The following is a 27,926-nucleotide window of genomic DNA, read 5'->3' as shown; positions in this document are numbered from 1 at the left end:
GTAACTTAGGGGGAAAAAGCCACTGACAGAGCACCTTCTCAGTGCTCAGGGGAGCACACAGGGGAGCTGTCCTCACCCAATGACACCAGGTGGCTGAAGATCTCCAACATCACGTCCCGGAACAGGTCCTTCTGATCGGGGTCCAGGAGCCGCCACTCTTCCCGTGTGAAGTTCACAGCCACATCGTGAAATGTCAGGCATCCCTGTAACAGCAGCGTGCTATTTAGTGGTGTGATGTGCATCTGATGATGCAAAAGAAATGTTAGTTTTTCTCCCATTTCACTTTATCTAATACATGTATAGAGCAAAAGAAGTTCTATTTTATTATAAAACTGAATAATCACATACCTAGTAAAATACAAGTTGGGGCAAAAGTAGGTTTACATTTGTGTCTACAAAAAATACAATCAGAAACAATCATACAAGAATAAACTCTGTTTTACACATAAGAACAACTGCAAACATACTTTTGCCCCACTGTGTGGTCTGCAATTGTGCATTTAGTCATCTATGCTTTCATCTGATCACAAGACTATGCAATGTGAAAGATAAATTGTACTGATATAGTTCAGTATTTCTCAGATTAACTGAAGTAGTTTTTCATACTGTTCTATAAATGCATAATGAAGAAGAAAATTTAAAATAAACACAAATGCCTACCCAGGCAGTGACAAAGTGGATAGAACATCAACCCGAGACCTGAGGATCCAGGTTCGAAACTCTCAGGTCTCTGGTTTGAGCACCATCGTTCACCAGCTTTGCTGTGGTGTTGCTGGCGTGTGAGTACGATCATCGAAATGACCCCATGGCTGCTGGATTGAGCCTAAAGGTCACTGGCATAAAGCAAAAAGTCCCTGACTTAAGCTTCACATTAATGACTTGAGCAGAAGGTAACTGACTTGATTTAAGCCCAACTCATAGACAAAGTAATTATGAGAAGTTATCAATGAACAACTAAAGTGTCCCAACTACAAGTGGATGATTCTCATCTCTCTCCCTTCCTGTCTATCTTGCTCCCCCCCACTCTTTCTCAAAAAAAAAAAAAAAAAAAAAAAAAAAAAGCCAAAGTCACCTGAGACAGAATCATTTTCTTCTATTGTTGGAAAAAAGCTGGAAATAAAGAGGGTGTGTGTGGAGTGTTGTCAGTCTGCTCTAAATTTCAGCTCAGAAACCTGTCTTCACTCAGGTGTGTTACCAGAGATGCTGACACCCAATTCTACAACGTCTTCCTGCTCCTCGTGACGCTATAGCACCGGGAAGTCAGGACCTGTGGATTGAGGAGAAAATTCAGTGACTGGTACATTTCCTCTGGGCCCAGATGCACTCACCCTCACACAGTGACCACAGTATCGCTAGTGTCCCTTTGCATCGTGTCCCTGAAGTTTATCCTTCTGGCCAATCAAGCCTCAGCTTGCAACTGTGGTGGAGGACCCCCTTATCCTGTGGAGCAGGGGTCCCCAAAGTACGGCCCACGGGCCGCATGCGGCCCTCTGAGGCCATTTATCCGGGCCCCGCCGCACTTCCGGAAGGGGCACCTCTTCCATTGGTGGTCAGTGAGAGGAGCATAGTTCCCATTGAAATACTGATCAGTTTGTTGATTTAAATTTACTTGTTCTTTATTTTAAATATTGGATTTGTTCCTGTTTTGTTTTTTTACTTTAAAATAAGATATGTGCAGTGTGCATAGGGATTTGTTCATACTTTTTTTTGTAGTCCGGCCCTCCAACGGTCTGAGGGACAGTGAACTGGCCCCCTGTGTAAAAAGTTTGGGGACCCCTGCTGTGGAGTTTAAGTGTAGTGACTGTCAACCGAGACCCGGACTATGACAGCCAGCCCTGCACCATCCTCAGGGGCCAGGGAGTCTCAGGAAAATAACTCATACAAAGCTGACCACATGGAAGGAGGGGATCTGGGCACTGTTTTCCTTAAACCACATGTGCTTGGATTCCTCTTCAAACGATTTTGAAACCCCGTAACTGCACTCATTTCAGGGAGAAAATAATGCACTAGGCACATCATCAGTGTTTTTTTTCTTTTATTATTATTTTTTTTTTTTGAGAAAGCCAGGAGGGCAGAGACAAGAACATAGAGCAGCTCCTGGATGTGCCCTGACTGGGGCATCAAACCGGCAATCTTTACGCTCCAGGATGATGCTCCAACCAATCGAGCTCTCTGGCCAGGGCTTTCTTCTTTAGAGACAGACAGAGAAAGGGAGAGAAAAAGAAGGGGGAGAGAAGATTTTACGTGTTTTTTATTCAGTCATGAACTCAGTGTTGGCTTTCTGTGTGTACCCTGGCATAGGATTGATTCTGTAATTTAGTCATTTCATAACAAAACTCTTAACCAATTTAGCTTATCTGCCAGAGACTGATTTTTTTTTAAAAAATATTTTAAATTATTTGTTTATTTACTTAATCATTTTATAGAATAGAGACAAAGAGAGTGAGAGAGAGTGAGAAGGGAGAGGTGGGGCAGAGAGCATTATATTCCATACGTGCCTTGACTGGGCAAACCCAGGCTTTTGAACCAGCGACCTCAGCGTTCCAGGTTGATGCTTTATCCACTGTGCCACCACAGGTCTGAGCCTAATATTTTATAGATACATTTGGGGGAGGGGGACAGAGAGAAAGAGAGATATTGAAGAGAAAGAACCACAGATCTGATGTTACACCCATTTATGCATTCATTATTTGACTCCAGTATGTGCCCTGAGCGAGGATCAAACCCACAACCTTGCCATATCGGAAGGACAAGCAATGAATGAGTGCACAACTAAAATGAAAAGACTAAGTGGAACAATGACAAGATGCTTCTCTCAAATCAATGGAAAAAATTTTAAAAACCTCATCCAAAGCTACCTGGATAACTAAGTGTGTCAGAGCACTGTGCAGAAAAGCCAGGGCTGTGGGTTTCACTTCTGGTCACAGCTCGTACAACCATCAAGAGAATGCAGGGGTTTCCAGAATGTTTGTCCCTGAATTAATCCTATAGATCAGCACTGTAAATGAGCTTGTTCCAGGCTTTGTTTTACTGCTAGGCTTCCCCTATTCCTTATTCCCTGATCAGTGTTTAAGTTTGTCTTAAAAGGTGACTTCCAACTGAATTCTGGGTTGCGTAATTTGACTGACTTAGGTCTCTGTGCGGTTGCTGGCTTCAAAATAAAGATTCCTTAATTTGGCTACTTGTGTGGATCAACATCTGTTTCTTGTTGTTCTGATACAAAAATATATCATATTTTATACATACCATAGTCATACATACAATATAAATATATGTTGTTTCAGATATATAGTATGTCATCAGGACATATATACATATACAATATGTGTAAATACAGCTTCAATACTGGCTAACCTATATATAACATTATCAACCCAATGAAAGAAATCAACTATAACAAAAGCTTTTCACTTGAAAACACCAAAACATATATACAGTGTGTCTGTAAAGTCATGGTGCACTTTTGACTGTTCAAAGGAAAGCAACAAAAGACGACAGAAATGTAAAATCTGCACCAAATAAAAGAAAACCCGTCCCAGTTTCTGTAGGATGATGTGGCAGCATGTGCGCATGCACAGATGATGATGTAGCACCATGTATACAGTGGTGACCACGGCCATGCCAGTCGAGATGTGGACCATACACAGGAAAGTTCAGTGTGTTCTGTGGCTCGCTAAATTCAAATCCATAAATAAAGTGCAACGTGAATATCGGCGCGTTTATAACAAAGTGCCACCACATAAGAATAACATTACTCAGTGGGAAAAGCAGTTGAAGGAAACCGGAAGTTTGGTGGAGAAACCCCGTTCTGGTAGGCCATCAGTCAGTGATGAGTCTGTAGAGGCTATATAGGCTAGCTACCTAAGGAGCCCTAAAAAATCTTTGCGTGAGCCCACATAGAACTGCACTGAATAGGTATGAAACTGGGAGTTTTCCTTTAATTTGGTGCAGATTTCACATTTCTGTCGTCTTTTTTTGCTTTCCTGTGACTGGTCAAAAGTGCACCATGACTTTACGGACACACTGTATATAACTAATAGTGAGAAGGAGAGACAGGAATCTTAGGCAAACAATGTATATGAAGAACTAAGGACACCAGACCAGGCCATGGCTCAGTGGATAGTGTCGGACTAGGACACAGAGAACCCAAGTTTGAAACTCCAAGGTCAGTAGCTTCAGCACAGGGTTGCTAGGTTGCATGTGGATTCATAAATATGACACCATGGTTTCTAACTTGTGCCCAAAGGTCGCTAGATTGAAGTTGCAATTCGATGGCTTTAGACCAAGGTTGCATGATTGAGCAAAGGGTCACTCCCTCTGATGTAGCCCCACAGTGAAGGCACATAAGAAAGCAGTCAATGAACAACTAAGGTGCCACAACAAAGGATGGATGCTTCTCATCTCTCTTCCTGTCTCTTCTATCTTTCCTTCTCTCTATCTCTGTTTCACACAAAAAAGAAATTAATAGCAGAAATAAACCACATTAAATATACTTTTTTTGTCTTTAAACAATACTATATCACTGGTCGGGATAGCTCGGTTGGTTAGACCTTAAACGTAAATGGATTAAATGATCCAATCAAAAGATATAGGGTAGCTGCGTTGATAAGAAAACAGGACCCATACATGTGCTGTCTACAAGACACACACCTTAGAACAAAAGATACACATAGCTTGAAGGTAAAAGGATGGAAAAAAACATTTCATGCAAATGAAAATTAAAAAAAATCTGGGATAGCAATACTTATATCAGACAAATTGGACTTTAAAACAAAGGATATAGTAAGAGATAAAGAAGGCCACTACATAATGATAAGGAAAGCAATCCAACGGGACGATATAACTATTATAAATATCTATGCACCTAATATAGGAGCACCCAAATATATAAAGCAGATTTTGATGGATTTAAAGAGCGAGATCAACAGCAATACTATAATAGTAGGGGATTTCAATACCCCACTAACATCACTAGATAGATCCTCAAGAAAGAAAATTAACAAAGAAACAGCAGACGTACAGGAAACACTAGATCAACTCGATTTAAAAGATATCTTCAGAACCTTTAACCCTAAAGCAGCAGAATATACATTCTTTTCAAGTGCTCATGGTACATTCTCAAGGATAGACCACACGTTAGGGCACAAAAGTGCTCTCAACGAATTTAAGAAGCCTGAAATCATATCAAGCACTTTCTCCGATCACAGTGGCATGAAACAAGAAATGAACCACAACAGAAAAGCTCAAAAATTCTCAAACACATGGAAACTAAATAGCAGGTTGTTAAATAATGAAAGGATTAAGAATGAGATCAAAGAAGAAATAAAAAAATTCCTAGAAACGAATGACAATGAGCATACAACAACACAAAATTTATGGGACAGAGCAAAAGCAGTACTGAGAGGGAAGTTCATAGCACTACAGGCACACTTTAAGAAGCTAGAAAAAGCTCACATAAACAACTTAACCCTGCATCTAAAAGAATTAGGAAAAAAAACAGCAAGTAAAGCCCAAATGTAGTAGAAGGAAGGAAATAATAAAGATCAGAGCAGAAATAAATGACATAGAGGCTAAAGAAACAATACACAGGATCAACGAAACTAGGAGCTGGTTCTTTGAAAAGGTAAACAAGATTGATGAACCTTTAACTAGACTCACCAAGAAAAAGAGAGAGAGGACTCAAATAAATAAAATTAGAAATGAGAGGGGAGAAATAACAACTGACACAACAGAAATACAAAATATTGCAAGAAAATACTATGAAGAACTGTATGCCAAAAAACTAGACAACCTAGATGAAATGGACAAATTCCGTGAAACATACAATCTTCCAAAAATCAATCTGGAAGAACCAGAAAACCTAAACAGATCGATTACAACAAATGAGATCGAAGCAGTTATCAAAAAACTCCCAACAAGGCCCTGGCCGGTTGGCTCAGCGGTAGAGCGTCGGCCTAGCGTGCGGAGGACCCGGGTTCGATTCCCGGCCAGGGCACACAGGAGAAGCGCCCATTTGCTTCTCCACCCCTCCGCCGCACTTTCCTCTCTGTCTCTCTCTTCCCCTCCCGCAGCCAAGGCTCCATTGGAGCAGGGATGGCCCGGGCGCTGGGGATGGCTCCTTGGCCTCTGCCCCAGGCGCTGGAGTGGCTCTGGTCGCGGCAGAGCGACGCCCCGGAGGGGCAGAGCATTGCCTCCTGGTGGGCAGAGCGTTGCCCCTGGTGTGCGTGCCGGGTGGATCCCGTTCGGGCGCATGCGGGAGTCTGTCTGACTGTCTCTCCCCATTTCCAGCTTCAGAAAAATACAAAAATATATATATATATATATATTAGCAAACCGGATCCAACAATATATGGAAAAAATCATACACCATGATCAAGTGGGATTTATTCTGGGGAGGCAAGGATAGTACAATATTCATAAATCAATCAATGTGATTCATCACATAAACAAAAAGAAGGAGAAAAACCATATGATAATTTCAATAGATGTAGAAAAAGCATTTGATAAAATCCAGCACCCATTCATGATCAAAACTCTCAGCAAAGTGGGAATACAGGGAACATACCTCAACATGATAAAAGCCATCTATGACAAACCCACAGCCAACATTATACTCAATGGGCAAAAATTAAAAGCAATCCCCTTAAGATCAGGAATAAGGCAGGGGTGCCCCCTTTCACCACTCTTATTTAACATAGTCCTGGAAGTCCTAGCCACAGCAATCAGACAAGAAGAAGAAATAAAAGGCATTCAAGTTGGAAAAGAAGTAAAACTATCATTATTTGTCAGGAGCCGATCCACTAATGCTGGCTAACTAGGTCACAGCAGGAGAAGATCCACAACTGCTAATTGACAAAGTCACAGCAAAAGAAGACCAATGACTGCTGGTTGATAGAATCACCGCAGTGAAGACCAATGGCTGCGGGTTGACAAAGTCACCGCAAAGGAAAGGCACAACGATACTTCCCCCTTTGACCTTTTGAATTAATTAGGCCTTATGTCCCCGCTTTTCTGGGTGAGTGCTATTATTTATGGCACAGAGATAATAGTACCGTGCTTTCCCTGTAGATTCATAGTAATTTCTTTGGAAATGAGACAGAAGGTGTAAGTTCCACAAAAAAGCCTGTAAGCCCCTTGAACTGGGCTCATAAACTTAAGGGGCTGGCCATGATATCCGTCATAAAGGGTTAAGTTCGTAGGAGAATTTCTTCTTATTAATCATGTTAGAAAGAGTAAAGTTAGAACTTAACTAGTGTATGAATATAGTAAATGAATAAAGTTTAACTAGACATTAGAATCTTAGGTAAGGTGGAGTGGAGTGGCCCGTTGTGTGGCCTTGGATGGCAGCATAGTTGGCAAGTAAAGAATGTTTTCTTAAAAGACTTGTTTTGTGACAGAAGGCAGTTGTTGGGCTATTCTCAGTAAAACATTCTCATGAGATTTTTGTATTTTCCAAGAATAAGGAGAGGAATGTGGTGGAATCCATAGCAGCAATAGCAATTAATGCCTTCTGATATTATGTTGCTACTAAGCTATCTTGCAGGTGCACTCTATATATCTTTAAGCAAAAGTTACTCTTCATGATAGGCAAATTTCTTTTTTCTTTTTGTATTTTTCTGAAGCTGGACACGGGGAGAGACAGTCAGACAGACTCCCGCATGCGCCCGACCGGGATCCACCCAGCACGCCCACCAGGGGGCGACGCTCTGCCCACCAGGGGGCGATGCTCCTCCCCTCCGGGGCATCGCTCTATCGCGACCAGAGCCACTCTAGCACCTGGGGCAGAGGCCAAGGAGCCATCCCCAGCGCCCGGGCCATCCCTGCTCCAATGGAGCCTTGGCTGCGGGAGGGGAAGAGAGAGACAGAGAGGAAGGAGGGGGGGTGGAGAAGCAAATGGGCGCTTCTCCTATGTGCCCTGGCCGGGAATCGAACCCGGGTCCCCCGCACGCCAGGCCGACGCTGTACCGCTGAGCCAACCGGCCAGGGCTAGGCCAATTTCTTAATAAGCAAAACTTTTGAAGTCTTGTGAGAAAAATTAGGACACTGCATGAACTCAGGACCATTTGCCTGAGCAAGCGGTGGTCCTTTGCTAATCCTTGATAATTTCGTCTGCTATCTCTCTCTGCGCCCTTGACTCACAACAACAGTAAGGTAGAGTTATTAATTAGTACTAATCTTTTAGAAGTTTGTACCAATATTGTTATTGCTATTCAAGTTATTGTATAACTGTACTTTGAATAACTTACCACCTGATTTGTAGCTTATAGATATGAATTAACTGTTATCTGGAAATATGTAACCATAGCGAAAAAAAAATACCATGTGATTGTAACTTAGTGTGTGTGCATAAAAAAAAAGCTAGGCTAGCATTTGGCAGAGATGCCTGGCAGTAAATGCTAACGAGAGAATAAAGAGAAAGAAAAGAATTCGGTTCTCTCACTCGATTCGTGCCGACTCCGTGTCTTTCTGTGGGACCTCTACATTCCCCCCGGGGGCTGGACCCCGGCAATTATTTGCAGATGATATGATATTGTTTATAGAAAATCCTAAAGTCTCAGTCAAAAAGCTACTGGACCTGATAAATGAATTCAGCAAAGTGGCAGGATATAAAATCAATACTCAGAAATCAGAGGCATTTTTATACACCAACAATGAACAGTCAGAAAGAGAAGTTAAGGAAACAATCCCCTTCACAATTACAACCAAAAAAATAAAGTACCTAGGAGTAAACTTAACCAAGGAGACTAAAGACTTGTACTCGGAAAATTACAAAACATTGATAAAAGAAATCAAGGAAGATACAAACAAGTGGAAGCATATACTGTCATGCTCATGGTTAGGAAGAATAAACATCATTAAAATGTCTATTTTACCGAAAGCAATCTATAAATTCAATGCAATACCAATTAAAATACCAATGACATACTTCAAAGATATAGATCACATATTCCAAAAATTTATATGGAACCAAAAGAGAACACGAATAGCCTCAGCAATCTTAAAAAAGAATAAAGTGGGAGGTATCACACTTCCTGATATCAAGTTATACTACAAGGCCATTGTACTCAAAACAGCCTGGTACTGGCATAAGAACAGGCATATAGATCAATGGAACAGAACAGAAAACCCAGAAATAAACCCAAAGTTCTATAAACAACTGATATTTGACAAAGGAGGTAAGGAAATACAATGGAGTAAAGACAGCCTCTTTAACAAATGGTGTTGGGAAAATTGGACAGCTACCTGCAAAAAAATGAAACTAGATCACCAGCTTACACCACTCACAAAAATAAACTCAAAATGGATAAAAGACTTTTAAATGTAGGCCGTGAAACCATAAGCATCTTAGAAGAAAACATAGGCAGTAAGCTCTCCGACATCTCTCGGAGCAATATATTTGCTGATTTATTTCCACAGGGAAGTGAAATAAAAGAGAGGATAAACAAATGGGACTATATCAAACTAAAAAGCTTTTGCACAGCTAAAGACAACAAGAACAGAATAAAAAGACAAACTACACAATGGGAGAACATATTTGACAATATGTCTGATAAGAGGTTAATAACCAAAATTTATAAAGAACTTGTAAATCTCAACACCAGGAAGACAAACAATCCAATCCAAAAATGGGCAAAAGAGATGAACAGACACTTCTCCAAAGAGGACAAACAGATGACCAATAGGCATATGAAAAAATGCTCAACATCACTAATCATTAGAGAAATGCAAATTAAAACCACAATGAGATATCAGCTCACACAGGTCAGAATGGCGCTCATCAACAAAACAACACAGAATAAGTGCTGGCAAGGATGTGGAGAAAAGGGAACCCTCCTGCAGTGCTGGTGGGAATGCAGACTGGTACAGCCACTGTGGAAAACAGTATGGAGATTCCTCAAAAAACTGAAAATCGAACTGCCTTTTGACCCAGCTATCCCACTTTTAGGAATATACCCCAGGGACACCATAGAATGGCTCCAAAAGGAGAAATGCACCCCCATGTTTGTGGCAGCATTGTTCACAATAGCAAAGATCTGGAAACAGCCCAAGTGTCCATCAGAGGATGAGTGGATTAAAAAGCTTTAGGTACATATATACTATAGAATACTACTCAGCCATAAGAAATGATGACATCGGATCATTTACAATAACATGGATGGACCTTGATAACATTATACGGAGTGAAATAAGTAAATCAGAAAAAAACTAAGAACTATATGAATCCATACATAGAAGGGACATAAAAATGAGACTCAGAGACATGAACAAGAATGTGATGGCAACAGGGATGGGGGGTGGGGGGAAAGCGGAGGGGGCGAAGGGGAGAGGGGTTTGGGGAGGGGAGGGGCACAAGAAAACCAGATAGAAGTTGACAGAAGTCAATTTAACTTTGGGGGAGGGGTACACAGCACAATCACATGTCAAAATAATCTAGATATGTTTTCTTTCAACATATGTACCCTGATTTATCAATGTCACTGCATTAAATTTAATAAATAAATTTAAAAAAAAACATTTGTAAAGCTTATTTGCCCAACAGCACCCAAACCACAGGCAGTCACCTGCTTCCTCAGAAATGCCTTGGAACTACTTCCACACGACTCCTCCAACCACCATAATTCCAGGGGTCCCCACTGCACCACTTCTACTGTGTGATGTGAGAGACAAACCTCCCATCAACGAAAACAATTCGGAAAACTTCAAAGGACAAGAGCACACTAACCTAATTTTCTTCAGCCTGCTAGGAATATAAACTTTATACTTCCGCAAACTGATTTGGCGCCTGAAAGCATCAAGAGATATAACCCTGTTACGGTGGCCGACGAGGATCTAAAGTGTTAGAAGTAACACAGGCGATTTCCCATACTCCCTTCGAAGGTGATACGTCAGCGCTCCCTCGCTCCCCAAAGCCTCATTGGGGACCGCCATGTAGGGAAACCTAAAGCCCTATGTAAGAAAAGCAACAAAGTTGCAGCCTGTACCCTGGGTTGGCTGAAAGGTGGGAAGGTCCTCAGATTATCCTTTTTTGGGGCATTATATCTGGAGTGGAAAGCGAGGGTATTTTCAGAGATTGTAGCTTCCAGAGGAAACCGAAGAAGCAAGCTAAGTTTTGTTCGGTGGTTCAGCAGAAATAGCACATGGACACAGCAGTTTTTTTAAAGTTTGTATTTTTAAAAAGTGAGTTCTTTTAAAATTTTTGAAATGGTCAAGAGATTAGAATTGGTGTAACAGCAGAGAATGATACTCTACAGTGAAGAGGTCATACATCTTGTAAAGGAACACCAACCTGGAACTGCTTGCAAAAGTTTTCATAATATTTTTAAGACCAGAAAAAGACTTGGAGAAATGGGTACTGAGTGAGGCTGGTCATCACCCACCAGAGAGGAAGAGTGGCCTAGACGATCTAAAGTTGTCACTGGTACCAGATCTTGAAGAAAGCCACTGAGGGCAAAGCCAGTAAAGTGGGGCTCCATTTCTCTGCAGCAATGAGAAAGGCACCACCAGAATTGAGAATCCAAATATATTACCATCAATTACTTTTTCACCAAAGTCCCAGGATAAACCAATGGGATAAGTCTTTCATCAGAAGATGCTGGGATCATTGTATACCTAGTGGCAAGGAAATAAATTAAGACCCTTAACTCTAGTCATAAAGAAGAACTAAGTCAGAATAGATCATAGTTTTAAGTATAATATGAGAAAGTATAAAACTTATAAAAGCATACGAGAAACAATCTTCCTGAACCCAAATTAGCCAGAGTTCTCAGAGCAGAAAATTAAAGATGAAAACTAACAGTTGTGTTGAAGTACACAATTCCCATGATTACAGAAAAGAAAATATAATTTAAAATTACGTTAAGGCCTGGTCGGGTGGCTATGCGGATATAGCATTATTCCATCACTGAGGGTATATAAGAGAAGCTAGCAATGAGTGCACAACTAAAATGGAACAACTAAGTGGAACAATGACGAAATACTTCTCTCTCTTCTGCTCTATCTTTCCCTTCCTCTGTCTCTCAAATCAATGGAAATATCTTTTGTCACAGAGACAAGAGTGTCAGAGAGAGGCAGACAGACAGGAAGGGAGAGAGATGAGAAGCATCAATTCTTTGTGTAACACCTTAGTTGGTCGTTGATTGCTTTCTCACATGTGTCTTGACTGGGGGGCTACAGCAGACCAAGTAACCACTTTCTCAAGCCAGTGACCTTGGGCTCAAACCAGATGAGCCCGAGGTCAACCTGGCACCATCGGGGTCTCAAATCTGGATCCTCTGCTTCCCAGACTGACACTCTATGCACTGTGCTATAGTCATTTTAGGCTGGAAAAAAATTTGAAATACTCATCCAAGCCCTGGCCAGTTAGCTAAGTTGGCTAGAGCACCATGCAGAGAAGACAAGTTTGTGGGTTTCTTTCTTGGTCAGAGCATATACAAGCAACCAAAGAATGCATAAATAAGTGGAACAACAAAATAATGTATGTTTGTTTTATCTCTATTTCCCTTGCTATCACTATTAATAGGAAAAAAATTTTTTTTCCTCTGAGAAGTGGGGAGGCAGAGGGAAAGACTCCCGCATGCACCCAACCGGGATTCACCCGGCATTCCCACTAAGGCAGGGGTCCCCAAACTTTTTACACAGGGGGCCAGTTCACTATCCATCAGACCATTGGAGGGCCGGACTATAAAAAAAACTATGAACAAATCCCTATGCACACTGCACATATCTTATTTTAAAGTAAAAAAACAAAACAGGAACAAATCCAATATTTAAAATAAAGAACGAGTAAATTTAAATCAACAAACTGACCAGTATTTCAATGAGAACTATGCTCCTCTCACTGACCACCAATGAAAGAGGTGCCCCTTTCGGAAGTGCGGCAGGGGCCAGATAAATGGCCTCAGGGGGCCGCAGGCCATAGTTTGCGGACCCCTGCCCTAAGGGGTGATGCTCTGCCCACCTGGAGCATTGGTTCATTGCAACCAGAACCATTCTAGCACCCAAGACGGAGGCCATGGAGCCATCCTCAACAACTGGGCCCACTTTTTTCCAATGGAGAATTGGCTGTGGGAGAGGAAGAGAGAGAACAAGAGAGAGGAGAGGGGAGAGGGTGCAGAAGCTGATGCATGCTTGTCCTGTGTGCCTGGCCTGGAATCAAACCTGGAACTTCCACATTCTTGGCCAACACTCTCAATAAATAAAATTTAGAAAATTTTAAAATCAGCCCGACCAGCAGTGGCGCAGTGCATATAGCGTCAGACTGGGACGCAGGGGACCCAAATTCAAAACCCCAAGGTTGCCAGTTTGAGCGCAAGGTCATCTGGTTTGAGCAAGGCTCACCAGCTTGAGACTGAGGTCACTGGATTGAGCAAGGGGTCACTCACTCTGCTGTAGCCCCCTGGTCAAGGCACATATGAGAAAGCAATCACTGAGAAACTAAGGTGCCACAACAACGAATTGATGCTTCTCATCTCTCTCGCATCCAGTCTGTCCCTATCTTGCCCACTTTCTGTCTCTCTCTGTCTCTATCACAAAAAATAATTTTTAAAATCATTTTTTAGTAAAAAACAAAAATACACGCAGTTAGAATCGTGCTCTCAGAGTCTGTGTTCCTGTCAGCGCTGCTCGGATGGCCTCACAGAACCGCAACCCAGCCACTGCCAGTGTTGCTGCAGCTCATAAAGGAGCCCAGCCCAGTGGGGGAGCTGCCCAGGGCCCCGTGGACAAGAGGTCACAGCAGGAAGTGATGACCCTCATGATGTCTGGAGACAAAGGAATTTCTGCCTTCCCAGAATCAGACCACCTTTCAAATGGGTGGGCACCATCCTTGGAGCAGCTGGCACAGTATATGAAGACTTGAGGTATAAGCTCTTTCTAGCGTTCCCCAGGGGCTACCCATACAGCGTGCCTACAGTGAAGTTTCTCATGCCCTGCTACCACCCCAATGTGGACACCCAGGGTAACTTCTGCTTGGATATCCTAAGGACAAGTGGTCTGCCCTATATGACGTGAGGACCATCCCGTTTTCCATCCAGAGCCTGCTAGGAGAACCCAACCCTGACAGTCCACTGAACACACATGCTGTCCAGCTCTGGAAAAGCCCCGCAGCCTTTAAGAAGTACCTGCAAGAGACCTACGCAAAACAGGTCTCCTGCCAAGATCCCTGACCTGGGCTGTCCTGTCTCTGTCCTTGGGCTTTTTATTTTTTCCTTAGATGGTCTGACCTTGCCTTGATTTCTGTATAGGACTCTGTATCTTCAGCTGTGATATATATTTGTTTTGTTTTTTAATTAAGTCTCTGGTTGAGATTCTGTGGTGACTATATTAAATGAATATATTTTGGGTTTTAAAAAAAAGAAATAAGAATATATTTTAAATTGTTATTTATGGATTTTAGCAGAGAGAAACAGAAAGAGAAAGACAGGAACGTTGATCTGTTCCTGTATGTGTCCCAACCGGAGATTGATCCAGCAATCTCTGTGCTTCTAGTTGGTCTCTAACTCACCGAGCTAGCCAGGAAGGGCTGGAGGGAAATGTTAACAGACTGACATAAATGGAAAGCTTGACTGTGAACATTATTCCTAAATGAAAGCATTGTAAAGATGTCATGTCTACACCCTGGCTGGTGGTTCAGTGGATAGAGTGACTCCCTGGAGCAGTCCTGTCGCCGGTTCAGTTCTGGAAGTACTAGCTTCATCATTAGGTCACCAGAAGAGCCCCAGGAGAAACAGGTAACATATGAGAAGCAATCACTGGGTGTACAACTGAGTGAAACAAGTTGATGATTCTCTATCTTCTGCACTCTGTCTAAATAAATAAATAAGTAAATATGTCATGTCTCCAATATATATATATATAAACCCAGTGAAATGCCAATGAAAATCCTAAACTGGTATCTATTTTCATTCTTAAAATTTGAAAGAAATTCTCTATCGGTTAATGAGAGCTTCAAGTCAGTATAATTCAGACAGTACAATAGACAGACCAGCCAAAGCAGCGTAAAACATGCCTGTGCACAGACTCACGCATAGACAGCATGTGATGGCACAGGAAGTTCTGCAGGGAAGGGGATTAAAATGTTCTGGGACAATAAGACATCCATGCTAGAGGGGTGGACAAGAAGATGGAACCCTGTCTCAGACACAGAAACATCATTTTGGCAGACGGCTCTAATGGAGCAGTACATAATACTTTCAGATACTGAAACACAGGGCCAAGTACCTCAATAGGTTGTAGCACTGTCCTAATATGCCAAGGTTGCAGGCTAGTTTGTTTTTCAATCAGTGACAGGAGGGGAGGTAGGAACAGACTTCTGTATGTGACCCAACAGGGATCCACCTGGCAACCTCACTAGGGGGCCTTGCTCTGTTCATCTGGGTCATTGCTCTATCGCTCAGCAATTTTTACAGCGTGAGGTGGAGGCCATAGAGCCATTGCGAGTATCTGGAACCAACTCGCTCCAATGGAGTCATGGCTGTAGAAGGTGAGAGAAAGAGCGAAGTGAGAGGGAGAGCGGTGGAGTACAGGACGGGCATTGCTCCTCTGTGCCCTGTCGGGTAATCAATCCTGGGTCTTAGGGCCAACATTTCACAGCTGAGTAAACAGGCCAGGGAAAAATTTCAGGTTTGATTTCCAGTTGCAGCACATAAAGGAATCAACCAGTGTGAATGCAGGGATGAGAGAAACAAAAATTGATGTTTCTCACTCTCTCTACTTTCTCACCTTTTTTCTCTTGCGAATCAATAAATAAAAGTTTAAAAATAAAAATAAGAAAGAATTGGGCCCTGGACAGATAGCCAGGTTGGTCAGGGTCATTTCGATGCTCAGGGTTGGCAGTTCGATCCCTCATCAGGGCTCACACAGGAACAGAATAATGTTTCTATCTCTCGCTCTCTCCTGTCCTCTCACTCCGAAATCAGAAAATAAAATAATAAATACAAATAAATAAAAAAGACATGAGAAAATTTCTCAAAGTGATAAGATATGAAGAGATTTTAACAGGCACATAAACCACAGTGTACACCAGTGGTAGTCAACCTGGTTGCTACCGCCCACTAGTGGGCATTCCAGCTTTCATGGTGTGCGGTAGGAAGAAACCAAAGTATAAATAAAAAGATGGATTTAACTATAGTAAGTTGTTTTATAAAGATTTATTCTGCCAAACTTAGTGAAAATCCGATATGAAGTACTTGGTAAGTTATTATTATATGCTTTAACTTGCTGTAACTCTGCTTTATAAATTTTATAAAGTAAAGATACTTCCCTATTTATAAATCATCATTACTGTGGAACCTGTGGGCGGTTTGAAAATTTTACTACTAACAGGTACAAAAGTGGGTGGTAGGTATAAAAAGGTTGACTACCTCTGCTATACACTAATAATATGTAGGCTGGAGGAAATGTAAAGGGTACATTTACTATGGAAAACATTTCTGTATCATCTGTTCGGACTGAAGTTATAAACACACTAAGATACAGCACTTTCACTCTGAAGAAAAGGTCTAAACTATGTATTTTTCCCCATGCAACTCCCTGAAACACACACAAAAGAATGCACTGCTGAAACAGAAATACAAGGTTTTCATGGCAGCTGGATCCTAACCATCTGGACTGCAAACAACACAAGTTCAGTTATCGGTAGGAACAACTGCCATGCACTCAGACTACGGCATGCTACGGGAAAAATACCACCTTAGCTCTTTTAACATTTCTAAAGGATAGTAAAACAAAAAACACTTTTTTTTAAGTGAAATGACAGAGAGACAAATGGACAAAAAGACAGGAAGGAAAAGGCTGACCAGGCGGTAGCGCAGTGGATGGAACATCGGACTGGGATGCGGAGGACCCAGGTTCGAAACCCCAAGGTCACCAGCTTGAGCACGGACTCATCTGGCTTGAGCAAAAAAGCTCACCAGCTTGGACCCAGGCTCGCTGGCTTGAGCAAGAAGTTACTCCGTCTGCTGAAGGCCTGCAGTCAAGGCACATATGAGAAAGCTAACAAGGAACAACTAAGGTGTCGCAACGAAAATCTGATAATTGATGCTTCTCATCTCTCTCCGTTCCTGTCTGTCTGGCCCTATATGTCCCTCTCTCTGACTCTCTCTTTATCCCTGTAAAAAGAAAAAAAGACAGGAAGGAAGAGAGATGAGAAGCATGAACTCTTAGCTGCGGCACTTTAGTTGTTCATTGATATCATTCTCGTATGTGTCTCGACTAGGGAGATTCAACTGAGCCAGAGACGCCTTCATCAAGCTAGTAACCGTCGGCTTCAATTCAGCGACCATTGGGTTGAAGTCAGGAACATTGGGCTCATGTCTATGATTTCACCCTCAAGCCGATGACCCCGTGCTAAGCCAGGAATCTCAGGGCTTCAAACCTGAGTCCTCAGGCTCAGGTAGATGATCCAGCCACTGCACCACTGCCTGGTCAGGCCAAAAATCGCTCTCTCTTTATAAAGCATATGGAATAAATTTTTCATGTCTTATAACCTCAAAAATATTTACTGTATAAGCATCATAGAATAAGTTTACCTGACATTTATTACACACACACATAAAAAAAAAAATCACCCACCACATTCAAATTAAGAAAAGCCTGACATAAAAAAATGTATGATGTATGATTAGTTCATACAGTAAAAATTAGGCACAATTAAAGTATAAAGATTGAGAATGATACCTCACTTGTGGCAGCCCAGTGGACAAAGCATCGGCCTAGAACGCTGAGGTCTCTGGTTTGAAACCCTGGGTTTGCCTGCTCAAGGCACACATGGGAGTTGATGCTGCCTGCTCTTCCCTGCCTTCTCTCTCTCTTTCTGTCTCTAAAAATAAATAAACAAAATCTTTAAAAATAGATTAAGACCAATTAAATGTATGATAAACCTATAAAGAAAATCCTGAAAGTGCTCCATATGGAGAGCACAGGGTAAGTCAAGCCCCCTGATGCTTCACCAAAACATCAGAAACACTCCAGGTGGCCTCTGCCAACACAACATGCAAGATCACTGTCACTCGACAGTTAACAACCACACTTTCCTTTCAGCAAATAGACACCAGGTCCCTCCTGAGATAAACAGCTGCTTACTCCTTCCAGGCCGGTTTCCCTCCTTTCCTACATTACAAGCCCCTTCTTTTAATTCCTCTTATCTCTCCCTCTCTCTCTCCCCTGGATCACCTCCCACCCTGCTGTCCCCCTGATTTTCACTGCACCCAACAAGCAACTACCCATCTCTCTCCCCTTATTGGAGCAGGAATAGCGTCTACATGATCAGTCTGCACAGCAGAACCCCAAGAATGGAGCACACCTCCCTACCCTCTTTCTCACTGTAAGGTCGGTAGATAATGGGGGATGGTCATGTGGAGAACTCAGACCCGCCCACTTTGGCTAGGACCGCCCACAATCAAGCCGGCCAAAGGAAGCTTCCCAGGAACCATTTGGAAAGAAGTGTTTGTCTGCCAGCCAGTGAAATTTCACCACGTCACAGTAGCTCCACTTCCCTAGAGGGACCCTTTAAATATCTCTCATATGGTTTAATCTTTGCAACTTCCCTGACCTCCATCTCTCCTCCATCTTTCTTTCCTCGGGGCCAGGGAACCTTGCCGGGCAGGATATGCGCTCTGTACTCAATAAAGCCGTTTATTATTTCACACTTTGCGGCTCCGGCCCTCTTCCTTCCTTCTCGGTGGGGAAAAATACCTTATACTCACCTCTTCTCAATTCATCTCCCTCCCTGCCTGACACAACAGGGAATGTTGTTGTTCTGCAGGGAAGATGCTACCTTGGCCTTCCTACTACCTGGGCAGGAGCCTGTGCTTTAACATTCCTCTCTCCCAATGGTGATGTAGTCCTCAACAACCAGTCTCTCCCCATTCCAGTGACTCAGCAACTCCAGCACAGAAGGGCAGTGCAGCTCACCCCTCTCTTGGTAACCCTCAAAATAACTTCGGGAGTTGGGACAGGTTCAGGAGGACCAGCCACCTCTGCCCTAACCTCAGAGAGAGGGATAGACAGGAACAGACAGACAGGAATGGAGAGAGATCAGAAGCATCAATCATCAGTTTTTCCTTGCAGCTCCTTAGTTGATCATTGATTGCTTTCTCATCTGTGCCTTGACCACAGGCCTTCAGCAGATCAAGTAACCCCTTGCTCGAGCCAGTGACCTTGGGTCCAAGCTGGTGAGTTTGCTCAAACCAGTGAGCCTGGTCTCAAGCTGGTGACCTCGAGGTCTCGAACCTGTGTCCTCTCCATCCGCATCCCAATCCAACGCTCTATCTTCTGTGCCACCGCCTGGTCAGGCTGAAGTGTTCATTCTTGCAGGCTGCTGCTTCACCCTGTGCACCAGAGGTCCTATAAAGAGGCTGACTAAGACAGAGGGTACAGAAACCACAGGTTGCAATTTCCTCCCCCGGGCTGTGCAACATCGCCAATACCAACCAGTTCCTTAGCAAGTGACGGCCTAAGGACATTTTCATATCAGTCCGGGCCTGCTGACTCTCCTCTATCCACCTTTCCATAAATACTTCACAGACCCTAACTAGCAGGAAGGAGTTACAGAAAGTGATGAGACCTGCATCCCTTTTCCATAAACAATAAAAGGCTGAAATGTAAGGTTCAGGGCGCTTTTAAAACCAGAGTCTTCTATAAAATTATATTCCCCTCTGGGGTAAACAGGTGTTTTTTTAGTTTTGCTTGCTTGTACTGGGGCAGCGCCCTGTGTGTATAGTCTATGGAAGGCTGCTGCTTGCCCTCAGGGCAGCAGATTGCAAACTGCAGATTGCCTGTCTCTATGGGGAGGAGTGATTTTTTGCTATTGTTTGCAGGAGAAGGGGTATTTCCACCTAGTCTGTTTTGCTGGAGAGTCCAGAGCTAGGGAGAGGGAGAGGGAAAAGGAGCGAGGGAGAGAAAGGGAGAGAGGGAGGGGGAGAGAAAGAGAGAGCTGACGGGCTTGGCAGGCCTGATGACACTGGTGGAGACCTGTGATCCAGAAGGTGAGTCTGGAGAATGAGCCTGGGTTGTGGAACTGCAGACCGAGTCGTGGACAGGAAGCCCTGTTTGCTGTCCGCGATAACGAGGCTTTAATAAACAGAATGGCCCACCTTCTTCTGGCCCCACAGTTCCTTTACCAACTGCTCGAATACATTGGGATCCTGCATCTGCACGACCAGGGCAGCAACCACTAGCCTTACACCCCTCACCCAATTTCTTAGTTGGATTCAAAACAGAACATTTTCCTCCCCCTCTGTGAGGTTGTAGTTAATTGCCTTGTGCTATTCTCTCTTATTGGCTCCTTGGCCATGTCTTGAAAATGTAGCAATAAGTTTATCTCTGCAGAAATGTCAGGGAAAGCCTATATTGGGAAGAGACCTGACAATTAGGGGAATTTAAAGTACAATAATAGTTTGTAAAAGCCTAGCTACTGGCCCAGAGATGCTGCAAACCCGTGGCAGGATGTGGGACTCCCTTGCTTGAAGCCTGTGTGGGGGGTGAGGCACCCGGGACCTTTGGAACTAGCACAGGCCTCCTGTAGACAGTTGAGCCGGGAGATAAACAATTTGGAGAAACCGAGGCATCACTCCAATCCACACGGAAATAATATTACTTTGTACATATACCGGCAGTAAGTAATGTCAGCTGCTTTTACCAAAACCCCTGACTAAATTATAAATACCCTACTCCAACCCTCTCTGTGGCCGTCACAGCATGGTCTCAGCCTTTTCAAATAAATTTTGTTTTTGGAACACACAAGCCTCGTGTTTTAGGTTCGTCCCACGGTATCAACTTTTCATATACATGATATGTGATCCGGACATATATACATATACAGTATACGTAAATATTGCTTCAATACAAACTAATTTATACATTAAATTAACAAGTTAATGAAAGAGCTCAACTATACCAAAAGCTTTTCCTTAATGTAAAGCCAGCATCCAAGGCCAGGGCCACTATCACAGCAGCCCGGCCCATGCAGGTTCGCATTGGATTCGGACAGTCGGTAAAGAAACAGCGGAGCCAAAAACTGGTGGGCCATAGCCTTTAATCCTACCTTGCACCCGGCGGACAAGTAAAAATACACACTGGGCTCCAAAACCCAGTCACACTCAGTGCTCACAAAGCCACTGACTTATCCGAGTTTCCTAGAATCAAAGGTTTCTAGCTCACCAACCTTATTCTCCTCAGTTCCCCATCTCCTTCCTTATCCCAGATACAAACTCTACACAGACTGGCATCTCACTCAGTACTCCGCCATCTTGGCTGCTTCTCCTGGCCTACTCCACGTGGCCTCCTTCTGCTCTCCTCTGCTCTCTCTTGCTAATCTCAGGAACCAAGCGTCAAGTCCTGTTCTGCCCCCATTTTATAGTGTATCTTCACAACCTTTAATCCAATATACAAAATAGGGTAGTCTCTAATACAAAATCACTTCTCTGAGGCATGATTGGATTGTACCGCCCTACAGCAAAAAGGGTGGGAAAGGCTTAATCCCAAAACCAAGCCCCAGGCTAAAGGATTCTGCCTGCCTTTAGCCCACCCCAACACACATTAATATCACCTGGGTGACGGCCTCCTCCTGTTATCTTTAACAAAGTGAGCATAATACATTTTATCTGCCCAACACTTAAAAAGACCAATAAAATATGTGTACTTGTAGTGAGATGAAGTGACAGAAATCTTGAGCAAACAAAGTATGAAAAGAATTAATGGCAAACATAAACAACATTAAATAGCCTATCTGGTCTTTAAGAATACTACCGCCCTAGTGGGGATAGCTCAGTTGGTGAGAGCGTTGTTCTGATACACAAAGCTTGCAAGTTTGATCCCGGGCAGGGAACATACAGAAATGAATCCAGGATTCTGTCTCTCTCTCTTCCTTCTCTCTCTAAAAGTTAAAAATATAAAATAAAAAAGAATACTATAAATATTTTTATGTCATTAAATTTCGATACTGGATGGATCATATTTTATGAAAATATCCTCATAAAAACTGTTAACTGCAGACACTGTGGCAGGTGAAATTTCTGAGAAGGCAACAGTACGCAGATGTCCACTACAATCCCACTTTCCTATTTCACACTGGCGAGTGGAGCTGATGCTTGAGATAACAAAAAACAGTAAACTAAACAGTAGGGAAAGTAACTAATGTGATATTTAGGAACTACTTATTTAAAAAAGACAATGCATGCACTAAACACATTTTCATTTATATAGCTAGAAAGAAGTGCATGCACCATGTAACTAAATTTATTTATTTACCTATCTATCTATTTATTTATTTATTTAGTGAGAAATAGAAACAGATTTACAGTACAGAAAGAAAGGAAGGGAGATCGAAATGGGAAGCACCAACTTCTACTTGCACCTTGGTTATTCACTGATTCTTTCTCCTATGTGCCTTAAATGGGGAAGGCACGTCTAGGTGAGGTAGTGGCACCTTGCTCAAGCCAGTGACCTTTCTACTCAAGCCCCATATTTTGGGTTTTGAGCCTGCCTCCTCAGCCTCCCAAGTGGGAACTCTATCCATGGTGCACTACCTCGCGGTAAGGCTAAACTCATTTAATACACACTCAGTCACTAGGTGTGGGGTCCCTGTCGGATATGGCTCTTCCCCCTCACAAACACCACATGGCAGGCAGGCCAGCAACCTAAGGAGGAAGACACATAGCCTGGTCCTCAGAAGTTCCAAGAAAGTGTACCGAAGGAAAGTAAGACTTTCCCATGTACAAGCCACTGTTTTCTGCTGTTATTAGTGTGGCTTTCTCCTGACTCAGGAGGTACAGAAAGAGGAGGGAGGGAGCTGCTCAGGGGTGGTTCTTGTTGGCCCCCGGGGCACCAGCAGGCTGCACTAGTAAGTAATAAACAGTTAAGATATTTTCCCTCTGCTGCCTGGTGGTGTTTCCAGGTTATCCAATTACCAGGTTGACATCCAGGGCCTGGAACGCCTACATTGCCTCACGTTTGACTAAGAGACAGCAGGACTTAATTTATGGAGGGAATATGGGTCACCTGCCAGAGGGAATGATATTAAATAAAATGAACATTACATCAGCAAGTAAGAAAGGGTGCGGTTCGGGAAATTTATAAAAGTGTCCATTGCTACATATTAAAAAAGAGCAGCTGGGGCCCTGACCGGTTGGCTCAGCGGTAGAGCGTCGGCCTGGCGTGCGGGGGACCCGGGTTCGATTCCCGGCCAGGGCACATAGGAGAAGCGCCCATTTGCTTCTCCACCCCCCCCCCCCTTCCTCTCTGTATCTCTCTTCCCCTCCCGCAGCCAAGGCTCCACTGGAGCAAAGATGGCCCGGGCGCTGGGGATGGCTCCTTGGCCTCTGCCCCAGGCGCTAGAGTGGCTCTGGTCGTGGCAGAGCGACGCCCCGGAGGGGCAGAGCATCGCCCCCTGGTGGGCGTGCCGGGTGGATCCTGGTCAGGCGCATGCGGGAGTCTGTCTGACTGTCTCTCTCCGTTTCCAGCTTCAGAAAAATACAAAAAAAATAAAAATAAAAATAAAAAGTAAAAAAGAGCAGCTGGGCCCTGGCCGGTTAGCTCAGTGGTAGAGCGTCGGCCTGGCATGCAGAAGTCCCAGGTTCGATTCCCGGCCAGGGCACACAGGAGAGGCGCCTATCTGCCTCTCCACCCCTCCCCCTCTCTTTCCTCTCTGTCTCTCTCTTCCCCTCCCGCAGCGAGGCTCCATTGGAGCAAAGATGGCCTGGGCGATGGGGATGGCTCCTTGGCCTCTGCCCCAGGCGCTAGAGTGGCTCTGGTCGCGACAGAGCAACGTCCCGGAGGGGCAGAGCATTGCCCCCTGGTGGGCACAGCGTCGCCCCCTGGTGGGCGAGCCGGGTAGATATCGGTCGGGCGCATGCGGGAGTCTGTCTGTCTCTCCTTGTTTCCAGCTTCAGAAAAATAAAAAAGAGCAGCTGGCCTGACCTGTGGTGGCGCAGTGGATAAAGCATCGACCTGGAGTTGATGCTTCCAGCTCCTCCCCCTTTCTCTTTCTCTGTCTCTCTCTCCTCTCTCCCTCTTCTCCAAAAATGAATAAATAAATAAATAATTGACATAAATAAAAAAGAGCAGCCTGACCAGGCAGTGGCGCAGTGGATAGAGCGTCGGACTGGGATGCGGAAGGACCCAGGTTCGAGACCCCGGGGTTGCCAGCTTGAGTGCGGGCTCATCTGGCCGGGATTTACTCATAGTCTGCTGAAGGCCCGAGGTCAAGGCACATATGAGAAAGCAATCAATGAACAACTAAGGTGTCACAACAAAAAATTGATGATTGATGCTTCTCATCTTTCTCCGTTCCTATCTGTCTGTCCCTATCTATCCCTCTGACTCTCTCTCTGTCCCTGTAAAAAAAAAAAAAAAAAAAAAAGAGCAGCTGTTTGCAAATATTTTCTGCAAAAAAACAGATAAATATATTTGGTACTGAGGACCATAGATCTAGGTTCGAAGGAATCAGTTCTGCCTTTGCAGCATGAAAGTGTCAACCAAAAATGACCGATGGGTGTGACTCTCCACTGCAGTTAGGCGACCCCTGTATGAAAAGCTAAAACACAGAGGGCATCTAACTGCTTGCCCTGGGCTTGACCGCCTTTTCTGAGGTTTTATCTAAGCCAGGGGTCCCCAAACTTTTTACACAGGGGGCCAGTTTACTGTCCCTCAGACCGTTGGAGGGCCGAACTATAAAAAAAAATATGAACAAATCCCTACATACACTGCATATATCTTATTTTAAAGTAAAAAAACAAAACGGGGAAAAAAAACAATACTTAAAATAAAGAACAAGTAAATTTAAATCAACAAACTGACCAGTATTTCAATGGGAACTATGGGTCTGCTTTTTCCTAATGAGATGGTCAATGTGCAATGTGCTCCTCTCACTGACCACCAATGAAAGCGGTGCCCCTTCCGGAAGTGCAGCGGGGCAGGATAAATGGCCTCAGGGGGCTGCATGTGGCTCCCTGATCTAACCTATATGTACCCCTTAGCCAATAAAGGCTTATCTGAACCAGGACTTATGTATAAAACTTTTCACAGCAGCATTATTCCTAACAAGCCAAAGTACAAACAACACAAGTTTAATTAACAGTTGGTTAAACCGCCATATACTCAAGCGGTGGAAGGCTATGGATTCCGTTCCGTCCCAAACGCAGAGGTTGGAACCTCATCCCAATCACCACCCTGGGGGCCTGGGCCTCCAAAGCTGCAGCCTCACGACACCGTCTGCACCTCAGGCACTGACCACACTCCCTTATTATTCCCACAGCGGGACCAGCCACCCTCACGTGAGGACCATCCCAAGTCCTTTATATCCCAAACCTGATCCTGACACCACGATCATACTAAATGCCTCCAGCCGTTACATACAGTGTGACCCGCAGAGACCAGAACAGTCGGGACACCGTAGTTACTGTCTACAGACTCTTAGTCGCTAAATGACCCCAAAGCTACTCAAACTAAAGACAGTCGGTCACCTACTTCCTCGGAAATGCCTGGGAGCTCCTTCCACACGACTCTTCCCACCGCCATCCTTCCAGGGTCCACACTGCACCACTTCCACCCCCTGATGTCAGGTACTCTGTGATGTGAGACAAACCTGCCACTGGACAAAATGTTTCTGAAAATTTAAAAGGACAAGAGCGCACCGACCTTGTTTTCTGTAGCCCACGAGGAAAGTCTAAACTTTACACTTCCGCAACCTGACTCGGGTTCTGGCTACGTCACCGAATTTTTTGTCAGCCTACGGCGGCCGACGAGGATCTGAAGGGTTCGAGGAAGGCCAGCGATTCTCTCACTGCGCTCCGAGCTGGTGTGTTCCCGCCCGCTCGTTCAGCGGAGCCGCACGGGGGCCGCTAGATTGGGAAAGCTGACGCGGCACGGAAGGAAAGGAGACACAATGAAGCCTGGATGGCTGAAAGGTGGGAAGATTTTCAGATTATCTCGTTTCCTGGTATTTGACTCTTGTAGCAAGTCTGTAATTTCAGAGACTAAGTTTTTAGAGTGAAAATAGCTCTGAAGCTGAAAGCACTCAATGGGCTCGGAAAAAATGCCATATGGCCATAGAAGGCTTTTAAGTTGGCATTAAAAAATTTTTTTTCTTAAATAATTGAAATGGTCAGGAGCTCAGGTGTTCATATAAACAGTCTAGAATAAAATATTGTAGAGAAACATTTATACATCTTGTAAAGGCAGGACAACAGGAAATTACCAGCAGAGATATTAATGCAGTAAGTGGGCTTTTTGTTGTTGTTTTTTCTTCAAGTGAGAATCGTGGAGGCAGAGAGACAGACTGCCTTGTGAGCCCGACCTGGGTCCACCCGGCAAGCACACTAGGGGGCGATGCTCTGCCCATCTGGGGTGTTTCTCCATTGCAACTGGAGCCATTCTAGCGCCTGAGCCAACATGATTCAATGGAACCTTGACTACAGGAGTGGAGGAGACAGAGAGAAAGGAGGGGGCGAAGGGTGGAGAAGCACATGGATATTTCTGCTGTGTGCCCTAGCCAACAATCTTACCTGGGATTTCCACACGCCAGCCTCAGAGCCAACTGGCCACGGCCAGTAAGTGGTTTGAGAACAGAAAAAGTTTTGGAGAAATGAGTACAGTGTGAGCCTGGCCATCACCTACTGGGAAAAAACAGTAGATATAGGACTGGCAGTTGTCGCTGGATCTGGTCCTTTGAGAAAGGCTACTAAAAGTGAGGCCATTAATAGTCAAGGATCAGTGAGAATGACCCAACCAGAATTGAGAATCCAAAAATATTACATCTACTTTTTTTTGAATAAGGTCCCATGATAAGACAGAGTGGTACTTCTTTTAAACAAAAGATGGTGGTATATTTGTATCTTTAGTGACACAAATATAAATTAAGACCCTTAACTCCAGCCCTAAACAAAAGTTAAGACAAAATGGATCGCAGATCTAAGTATAAGAGGTGAAAGTATAAAACTTATCAAAGCAAATGGGAAAAATTTTTTTGAACCCAACTTACCCAGAGTTCTGAGGGAAGACAGTAAAGGATGAATCATAAAAAAACATAATAAATTTTACTCAATTAAAATTTAATACATTTGTACTTTTTTTTTTTAAATGAGCAATAAAAAGAGACAGACAGGGGCAAACAGACAAAGGGAGAGAGATGAGAAGCATCAACTCATAGTTGCAGCACCTTAGTTGTTCCTTGATTGCTTTCTTTTTCTTTTCTTTTTTTTTTTACAGAAACTCAGTCAGAGAGAGGGATAGATAAGGACAGACAGGAACGGAAAGAGATGAGAAGCATCAATCATCAGTTTTTCATTGCGACACCTTAGTTGCTCATTGATTGCTTTCTCATATGTGCCTTGACCGTGGGCCTTCAGCAGACCGAGAAACCCCTTGCTCAAGTTGGCGACCGCGGGGTCTCGAACCTGGTTCTTCTGCATCCCATTCTGATGGTCTATCCATTGCACCACCGCCTGGTCAGGCCCTTCATTACTTTCTGATATGTCCTTTGACCAGGGGACTCCAGCTGAGGCAGTGACTCCTTTTTTTACTCAGACACCTTGGGCTCACACAAGTGATCATATGGTCATGTCTGTGATCCCATGCTCGAGCTAATGACGACGCCCTCAATCTGTTGATCCTGCACTCAAACCTGGGGCCTCAGCATCCCAAGCCCACCTCTGTGTATGGTGACACGACCTGGTCAGACAAAACGTAAACTTTCAAGCACAACATTTACGAAATTGAAGAGTAGAGCCAGAGTTTGGGGGAAAATATTTCCTCATGTATCTGGTAAAAAATTGTATTTAAAATATAGAAAAGATTTGTAAAACATAACAAAAATAATACAACCACTAATTACTTTATGTATAAGGTCATGAAATTTTCTAGAAACTGGATTTTCATGATGTCACAACTCTAAACTTACTAAACGTCAGTAACTTGCAGAATTACTATGT

General features: G+C 43.7%; 1 protein-coding gene and 1 pseudogene across 2 annotated transcripts in view; one reads left to right on the top strand and one right to left on the bottom strand.

Annotated features, from left to right (window-relative positions):
- LOC136399241 (zinc finger protein 615-like) overlaps positions 1 to 25,719 on the bottom strand; it is a 36,114-nt gene extending 10,395 nt beyond the window's left edge. For both annotated transcript variants that reach the window (XM_066374240.1, XM_066374239.1), the window contains exons 1-3: positions 25,636 to 25,719; positions 1,073 to 1,267; positions 77 to 203 (exon numbers count right to left, since the gene is read on the bottom strand). In XM_066374240.1, the coding sequence (XP_066230337.1) occupies positions 77 to 203; positions 1,073 to 1,087 (142 nt within the window). In that variant the 5' untranslated portion in view covers positions 1,088 to 1,267; positions 25,636 to 25,719. The remainder of the gene's footprint in view (positions 1 to 76; positions 204 to 1,072; positions 1,268 to 25,635) is intronic.
- On the top strand, positions 13,628 to 14,165 carry LOC136399284 (ubiquitin-conjugating enzyme E2 C pseudogene; annotated as a pseudogene).
- Positions 25,720 to 27,926: the final 2,207 nt, after the last annotated feature.

The sequence above is a fragment of the Saccopteryx leptura genome, chromosome 3, assembly GCF_036850995.1.
Source record: "Saccopteryx leptura isolate mSacLep1 chromosome 3, mSacLep1_pri_phased_curated, whole genome shotgun sequence".
NCBI classification, from domain to species: Eukaryota; Metazoa; Chordata; class Mammalia; order Chiroptera; family Emballonuridae; genus Saccopteryx; species Saccopteryx leptura.
Note: the sequence above shows the minus strand (reverse complement) of the source record. Positions and strands in the feature narration are given on the sequence as shown.